The 9103-nt window shown below is 30.1% G+C and overlaps 1 protein-coding gene across 1 annotated transcript; it reads left to right on the top strand.

The window, feature by feature from the left end:
- On the top strand, positions 503–3222 carry LOC104725430 (myb-related protein 308-like). The gene is made up of 3 exons (XM_010444094.2): positions 503–900; positions 1131–1260; positions 2120–3222. The coding sequence occupies exons 1-3, from the start codon at positions 768–770 to the stop codon at positions 2901–2903; spliced, it is 1047 nt and encodes a 348-aa protein (XP_010442396.1). The 5' UTR covers positions 503–767; the 3' UTR covers positions 2904–3222.

Here is a 9103-nt window from a genome sequence, read left to right as displayed (position 1 = left end):
TTTTTAAACACTCACTTGAACATCAATCCACCATTCAACTTAGGAATTTCTTTTTGAACATTAAAAACTTAAACACCAATCCAACATTCAACTTAGGAAAAACATGCAAAAATCCCCCAAGTAACAAAATATGCAAGACCAACCTCGTGCGATCAAATAAAATTACAAATACAACAATGATCAGGGTCAGATTGACGTTAGTTGTTGATATGATCGAGGTCTTTTTTTAATGCACTTCTTTTACCACTTGGAAGTTTTTTTTGTTGCATTTTTCACCCCAACTAAATTCAAGAAGTGAATAAATATACCTATTGAGGAGGTGAACATAAGAATGTTGTAGACACACTCATTGAATGCATATACAAGTAGGTATATGCATATAGCTGCAATACACATGTACATATATGCAAGTACGTATTTAGGTATATAAAGTATACATTGTAATAAATATCTTGTCATCACGGAAAAAGGGAAGAGAGGGATCAAAGGTTAGAAGGAGAGGTACGTGGAGTGTCTTATGTGCGATGGTTTTTGAAGATGGACAATACATAACTTTTAATCCCACCGCAACGTGGTTCATTCCTTCACCTAGACGATGTCGTTTTTAAACCTCACTCTCTCTTTCCCTTTTGCCCTCTCTATATTAATCACCTGGATGGTTTCTTCTATTCTCACTAACCCACTCTCTCACTCAAGGGACTAAAAAGTGTTTTGTCTTTTCTGAGTTTCTCTTTCTCTTTTTTTGTCAAAGAAGAGATCGAGAAGCGATGGGAAGAGCTCCATGTTGTGAGAAAATCGGGTTGAAGAGAGGAAGATGGACATCCGAGGAAGATGAGATCCTCACCAACTATATTCAGACCAATGGTGAAGGTTCTTGGCGATCTTTGCCTAAGAAAGCTGGTACATATATCGTTATATCTCCAAAATTTACATTTTCTTATTGTCTATATTTCTTAGATTTTAACATTGGACAAAGGACTAAACTTCTTCAAGCTGTTAATGCATGCATGTGTCAATTTAAAAACAAAACTTGTAACGTAAATATATATAATTGTATATTAATAGAAGAATGCTTTCTATTTTTATATCTCTATATGTTCTAATATCTTACATAATTTTTTTTTTTAAAGGATTGTTGAGATGTGGAAAGAGCTGTAGACTAAGGTGGATAAACTATTTGAGAAGAGACTTGAAAAGAGGAAACATTACAGCCGACGAAGAAGAAATAATCGTCAAGTTGCATACCCTTCTCGGCAACAGGTACTATACCAAATTAATCCACGTCACATCCTTCATTTATATTTCGTGCACTGTCTAAATAGTGACTCTAAAGACTGGGGCCGTGCATACTATACAGTACAATTATTTTGCATGTCATGTCAACTTAAGAAACATTGAGAAATGGTCATCCAACCGTTCAAAAAAAGAAGACAAAAGTCATCAAATTTATTAGTTTTACAGCCATGATTTTGTGACCATCGAAAACATTTCAGCCGTTGATCACTGTTCGAATGGCCCAACCCCTTTCAAAATAATATATATACGAGATTATCCAATTTGACTTTTTGTCAATAAAAAAGCCTTGGCGTTATGTTGCTATAGATCTAACTGAATCGACCTCCCTAATTAATCTTTGTCTCATATGTGTTCTGTGTACGGTCCTAGTTGTAAAACAGGCTCTCCGACCTCTATAAAAACCTTGATAGTGATACGCATGTGTCCGTTAGCAAAGTGGTATTGAGTCTAGGGTTAATGCACTGTTAAACTACAAATTCGCTTTTATATATATGCTTGTTCATTTGAGTGTTAGTATTTTATTTGTGATAAATTTGTGGAAAATTCTTACCAATAAATCTCATTTCTAGACGAAACTCGAATATATTTCATTTCTACATTTTTAAAAACAAATGAGTGGTCGAGATCGTTGTTGGAACGGTCCAACCTTTTTCAAAGAAAAACTAAGTACATATTAATGAAAACATGCAGTTTAAAAAGAAAAAATTAAAATTTGTCGTCATCAATTTTCTTATACTCCATATATATTGGTATTGAATATTTGAACCAATGAAAAGCCAACTTGTTCTCACGTGTGTGCATGTGACTATTTTTTTTGTTTTAGGTGGTCACTTATTGCAACACATCTACCAGGAAGAACAGACAACGAAATTAAAAACTATTGGAATTCACATCTCAGCCGCAAAATCTACGCCTTCACTGCCGTTTCTGGAGACGAACACAATCTAGTCATTAACGACTTGGTCCTGAAGAAATCTTCTTCTTCTTCGCCTTCTGGAGCCAAGAACAATAAGAAGACCAAGAAGAAGAAGAAGGGAAGAACTAGTAGGTCATCCATGAAGAAACATAAGCAAATGGTAACGGCCTCCTCAAAATGTGTCCCACAACCGAAAGACCCAGAGAGTGAGATCAGTGATGGAGGGCAAAATGGTAATTTCGAAGGAGATCAGTCTTTGGGGCCTTATGAGTGGTTGGATGGTGAGTTAGAACGGCTCTTGAGTAGTTGTGTATGGGAATGCCCTAGTGAAGGGGCTGCGAATGGAGTAAGTGATGAAAAGATGTGTGAGAGTGGGGACAATAGTAGTTGTTGTGTGGGTTTGTTTGAAGAAGAACAAGGAAGTGAGACAAAGCTTGGTCACGTAGGAATTACAAAGGTTGATGGTGATCGTGATATTGAGATGGAAAAAGAAAGAGAGGGAAGTGTTTTGAGTTCGAACTCAAATGAAAATGATGATAAAGATTGGTGGCTTGGTCTATGTAATTCTTCAGAATTCGGGTTTGGGATTGATGATGAGTTGCTTGATTTGGAGTTTCAAGGTAATTTGACTTGTCATCAAAGTGAATATCTCTGGGATCTCTCAGATATTGGAGAGATAACATTGGACTGATATAACAAAACAAGTGGTTCGTACATGAGAAGGCGTATTAACCCGATAAAACATCGATCTTTTGATTGTAAAGTCTAATGTTTTGTTTGGTTATAGTGGATCTTGTGATTATGTCGTAGCTTGTTATAGTGTGTTACGAGAGTTAGGATAAATGTAGCGTCTAGTTTAGACTAGTTTGAAGCACGTTATGCTCTCTCTCTTTTCGTTTGTTTCCCTTTTCTTGTGATTCGTTCGCTCTATTTTGTAGCTATTTTTTTTTTTTTTTTCTTCCTACGTTTCATTATCAATGTTCTGTAATAATGATGAATATTTTGGGATCGTTTAGAAGTATATATGTTTATTCGTTTATGTATTAATTAAAATTCTCAAATTTCAACCCAACTTCTAACCAATTTAAGGGTAGACATAATTCCCTTCTCATCCAATCGCGTGTTCTTTTTTTTCTCCAATCCATAACTTCCATATGGAATGGAAAGACAATTCTTTTTCTCTTTAATTTGATATTTATTGGGATGAGTGGATACGTGGAAAGAATGAAACATTTTCAAGTTATATACTCAGTAAAAATGACACAACGCCTTTCAGTTTTAAGATGGTATTGTACCAATCTTCTAGACTATATTTGGTAACCCCGCTGTTGCTTTGATCGACGGTGGTTTTTCCAAGTATGTGTGAGCAGCTATCGTAATAGGCGTTTTACTTGAACATAGATGATGATTTTGTTTCTTTTTTGACTTCGAAAAACTTTATCTTCGTCGATGTCTTCAAATGGTTTAATGTGATTGTTTTCATCTTTGATAAATATTACATGATAGATTTCATCTCACGAATCAATTATTTTTATCTAAACATGAATAAAGAAGAATAAATATCATTCCTCATTTTTCCCCTAAATTATGTTTACCAATAATAGAAATAGTCTATTTTTATATCGAAACAAGATATGAAATGAGTCGAGCTGAGCAATTCCGCAAGTAAAACAATTTCATAAAAAAAATTCCAATTCAAAATAAAACTGTAAACAACTTTTTGAAAATTATATTTTTGACATTCACAGTAGATAATATAGTGAAACAAAACAAACAAATACACATATATATATATATATATAATTCCTATTAACTAAAATATTTAAATAATTTTCCTCACATAAAACAAATATTGTAAGTTTCCTCACACAAAAGAAAAAATTGGGTAATTTCATTATCTCAAAAAAATTATCCCATTAACTAAAATAAAATTTTAATCTTTAAATGCAATAACAATCTAGAACTTCTAATCATTTTGTTTTTTTCGTATTATTTAAAATATTTTTACCTTTAATGGAATTTCTAATACTAGATTTAAATAAGGGTAAATTATATACTTTAGCCATAGGGTAAGTTTTTTTAGGTCAAAGTCAAAAGCATCTTACACATATTAGCCACTTGCCAAATTTTGGACAATTATACACTTCAAACAAAGAAACTAAATCTTATCTAGTTACATCTAATTCCTTTAAGTAACTGAGCTCAATAAAGTCTCGTTGTTACAGTAACTAAACAGAAATTTTTTTAATAATTTTAATTATATTATGTCACATAATATTTTATTCATACTTTAAGTTTTTGATGTACGTACGTCGCATAAATCGAACAAAATCTAATATACGTACACACCAACAATGAAATAAATAGATGTACATAACATCAAATTTACTTAGAGTGTACATAGTCAACAACAATGACAAAAATAAATCATTGTATCAAAAATCTCTTTTTCAATATACATACACAACAACAATGAAACAAATCAATGTACATTGCATCAAATATATTATAATCTACGTACACAACAACAATGAAACAAATCAATATACATTGCATCAAATATATTATAATCTATGTACACAATAACAATGAAACAAATAGATTATACCAAATTTCTCAATTGCCATACATACAAAATTGCAATTTTACAGTTTGTAAATAAACCAACTTAGAGTACTTGTTATTGTTATTTACATAAAGAAGATATAACACATAATTAATGTTAATCATTACGAGATATAAGTATAACTATATGTGTATATATTTCTTACAAAGTTTATGCGAGAAAATTTGATTAAGTAATCATCTCAATCTAATTTTATTCACATTTCTTTGATGAACAAAAAATACTATAATTTTTTCTTTATTTCTTTCCTTAGTATTTTTTTTTTGTATTGTAACATAAAATTAAAAGAAATAGCTTTCCAGCTTTTAGCCACCTAGTTAAATTAAGACAACTATACCTTGTAATTGATCAATTACAGTTTAGTTTCGTTACCCAACATAATTACTTTTATTCAGTTTGATTTAAATTAATTATATGGGGACAAACCAATCGTTGCACTGTTTCAGTTTTTATTATATAAAAATTTTACTACATCAGTTGCAATTAATTATACATAAACAAATTTAAAAAAAAAATGAGGAGAGAAAACAAAAGGTTGAGATATTTTGTGGTGAAAAACCAATTGTTCTACATCATAGAGAGAAGTGGAAAACAGAAATTGTTCATGGGCAAGTAGAGTTCTAGTCCCAATGTTAAAGTTCATTCATATTTAGACCTATGTAGCTGACTTAAACATCCTAATAATTAACAAAAAAAACTTAGAATTATAAGCTTATCAAACTTAAAATATGTTAAAATATGCTAGATATACATGGTTTTTATGTAAAAAACATTAAAAGGTGAAAAAAACAAAGGATTATGAAAAACTGAAAATGACGGCAGCAAAATTGGGTTGCAGAAGAGATAACTTAGGTTGAAGATGACTGGAAAATTACAATTATACCTTTCATTCGTTATAGACTTATGGACGTACACAAAAAACATTATGTACGTATATGACTATATTAACTTAAACGTACATAGAACAACTAAAAACGAACTACACATCATATATGTACATGATTATATTGATTTAAACGTACACATTCATACCAAGTCTTGCAAAATAAAGGCGTTAAATATCTTGTCATTTTATATTACCTTTATATATATATTGTAATATTATTTATGATGCAACCAGATTTTATAGGAATGTTAAATGCACAACGAACCTACCAATGTCATCTTCCTAGATGTTACGCATGTGAACAAGTTTCTGGTTGAGGGTGTTGATCGACACCATAGGATGTATTGTTGTAGCAACTATCAATGGAAAACCAAGTCTCCACCAAAATTTTAAGAACTTGATGATTTCTGTAAGACATCTATGGCTGGAAAAAAGATTAAAATTAACCCTAAGGGCTTACATTTGTCTTTTGGATTTATTATGTGGTGATAAATTGGAAATTTAGTACACCAATTATATTGTATTTGTTGTTGTGTACGTATGTTAGAATTTCTATGATGCTATGTATATACAACAAAAACTTAAGTGATATATCGGATTCGGGTTTGGATTTTTGAATCTAGAGATTTTGAATCTGATTGAGATTTTAAAATTAAAGATTCAAGTTCGAATAGGATCATGGGGTTTGAATATTTCACCCATTCCTACTCTTATGAAAGAATATGATTTGTTAACATGAAATTGGTGATGATGATACAAAAAGTGGATTTACTCATATTCATAGATATCTTCTTTTTTTCGTTGTTTATTTCATTGTCGACAAATATTTATTGTTAACTCAATTTCAAACTATCAAGTGAACCCAAAAAATTATATAAAATATAAGTATTACTTTGACTTAGCAATTAAAATATATATATACATATATATATATATATATATTGTTCTAACGTACATAACCTTCACTTATAGCCACTACTCAATAGTGTAAATATATGTTTGTGTATGATTGTTTGACTAACCTCTCTAATTGGCAGCACACAAGATTTAATGAATCGTTTTTCATATCATGATCGTTATCTCGTCTCTCACGTCCATATTAACTCATGTATGTACATGTTGAAATTTTTTTTTTCTTGTATGTTACATCAAAATTGATCAAAATGAAGAAAACTATTTAAATGTGTATGTACACAAAAAATACAAATTATTATTATGTACGTATATGGTTATGTTAATATTTGAAATCGTATCTATAGACACAATTCATAATAAGAATAATTACGTACACAACGCCTACATGAAGTACACAACGCCTACATAAAACCCTAGACTAAATACGTACACAGTCGTAGCTTTTTGACAAAAAAATACGTACACAATCTTTGTATTGACTTATATGTACAACAACCCCTAAACATTAAACACTAAACCGTGTACACCAATTCGTTATGTATAGATGATGAGAAGATTCCATTGATACAGAGCCAATTCCAATAGACTTATTGGAGGATCCCATTGGCGTGCATCCAGTAGGAATTGAACCTACGAATTCGCCAATTATGAACTAGAATAGATATTTTTTGTTTCCTACTCACCCGAGCCCATATTCTTGTTTTTTTATCAATCTATAATTCTAACATGAAAATCTATATATATATATATATATATATATATTTTCAGAGTTGAAAAAAAGAGAAAATTAGAATCTAATTTCTATAGTTTTGGCGGCATTGTCGAGTGGTAAGGACGTACATGATATTGACTTAAACGTACACAATGTTTATATAAACATAAATAATAAACTCTAAAACATTTACGTACATGATCGTATTGACTTATAGGTAAACGATCATATTGACTTAAACATAGATGTTCTGATTAAGTATTGTCACAAGTTTAATCAAATTTTAAGGCTTATATCAATTTTTTTGCAGAGGAGGAAATTAACAACATTTCATATAGTTCAAGTAACAAATTTGAATTTTAACATGATTTAGGTTGTTATTTTCAGGGTATTGAAGTCTGGGTATACAATAGCCTATATTTTAAACATTTCTACAACTATGTCAACAATGGGTTTATTAGGAAGATTAACTAAATTACATATTACATCTGCCAACAAGTACTTAAACAAATATTGGTGTAATGTACATAACTCCTAAACAACATCATTTCCAATATTTTTAAGTTAGTTCTTAATTTGATGTTATAAACCTGATATTAAATTGTACTCAGTTTCTAGTAGTTATTTAAAATAGTGAAAATAATGCTTTTAATTTTTTTAATGTTTTTTACGTGAGTTTTTTAAGAAGATATATATTAATGTAATTGAAATAATTTATTTTAACATCAGTTTCTATTGATGTAAATTTTGTATCATTTTTAAAAGTGATCTTACCAAGAAATTAATAGATACATCAATAATCAAAATGATGTAAATTTATTTTTAAATCATTTTTTCTAAAGTGATACAAATTATTAGGACTTGAATCAGTTTTATTTAACTGATGTCCAACTAGTCAATTATAACATCAATTAAATATAATTGATGCTTAGTTGCTTCATTTATAAATAAATAATTTAAAATAATATCACTTAGTTTTGTGATACCATTTAAGTGATACAATACACTTATTTTTTTATTTTTTTTGTAGTGAACACTTTTTCTCCTTTTTCTGTAACTCTCAGGCATAACCCCTAAACAAACCCTAAAATTAAACCGTAAACATACATGTTATTGACTTAAATGTAGACAATCCCTAAATAAACCCTAAAATAAATTCTTCATGTACACAGTTAGTAGTGCATGTTCTTATCACGATCGCTGGATTAGCGGTCAGCGACTAAAAATACAAGTAACTTGAGATCCAAGTTAGCAAGAGTACACCGGCGACACCGTAAAAATAGTCGCAGCGACACTTTTTAGTCTTTCCAACAGTCGTTGGAAAAACTAGTGACACCAGTGACAACAAATGAAATGAACAAAAAAAATAGAGAAGCAAAGAATGAGAAAGAAACCAGCGACTAGAAAAGAGAAAGTCAGGGTAATTTGTTAGTCGCTGGAGGTGTGGCAGCGATCATGAAAAGAACATGACCCATATATAACTTAGTGATAGGCGTACATGAGGTATATTCAATACAATGATGATTTAATTTATAAACGTATTATTGAAATGTTTTGATGGTATATTTGTAAAATACATGCTGCAAAAAAGGTTTTATGTGCATAGATATTATTTCAAATGTGTACGTACACATGAAAACACAGTGTATTACCATGTACATAGTAATACTAATATGAAATTGTCTTCTTCAATAACATAATAAGATTCAAAGTTAAAGAAAAATAAAATAATAAATTAAAATTAAAAAATTA

This window comes from Camelina sativa, chromosome 11, assembly GCF_000633955.1.
Source record: "Camelina sativa cultivar DH55 chromosome 11, Cs, whole genome shotgun sequence".
Taxonomy (NCBI): domain Eukaryota; kingdom Viridiplantae; phylum Streptophyta; class Magnoliopsida; order Brassicales; family Brassicaceae; genus Camelina; species Camelina sativa.
Note: the sequence above shows the minus strand (reverse complement) of the source record. Positions and strands in the feature narration are given on the sequence as shown.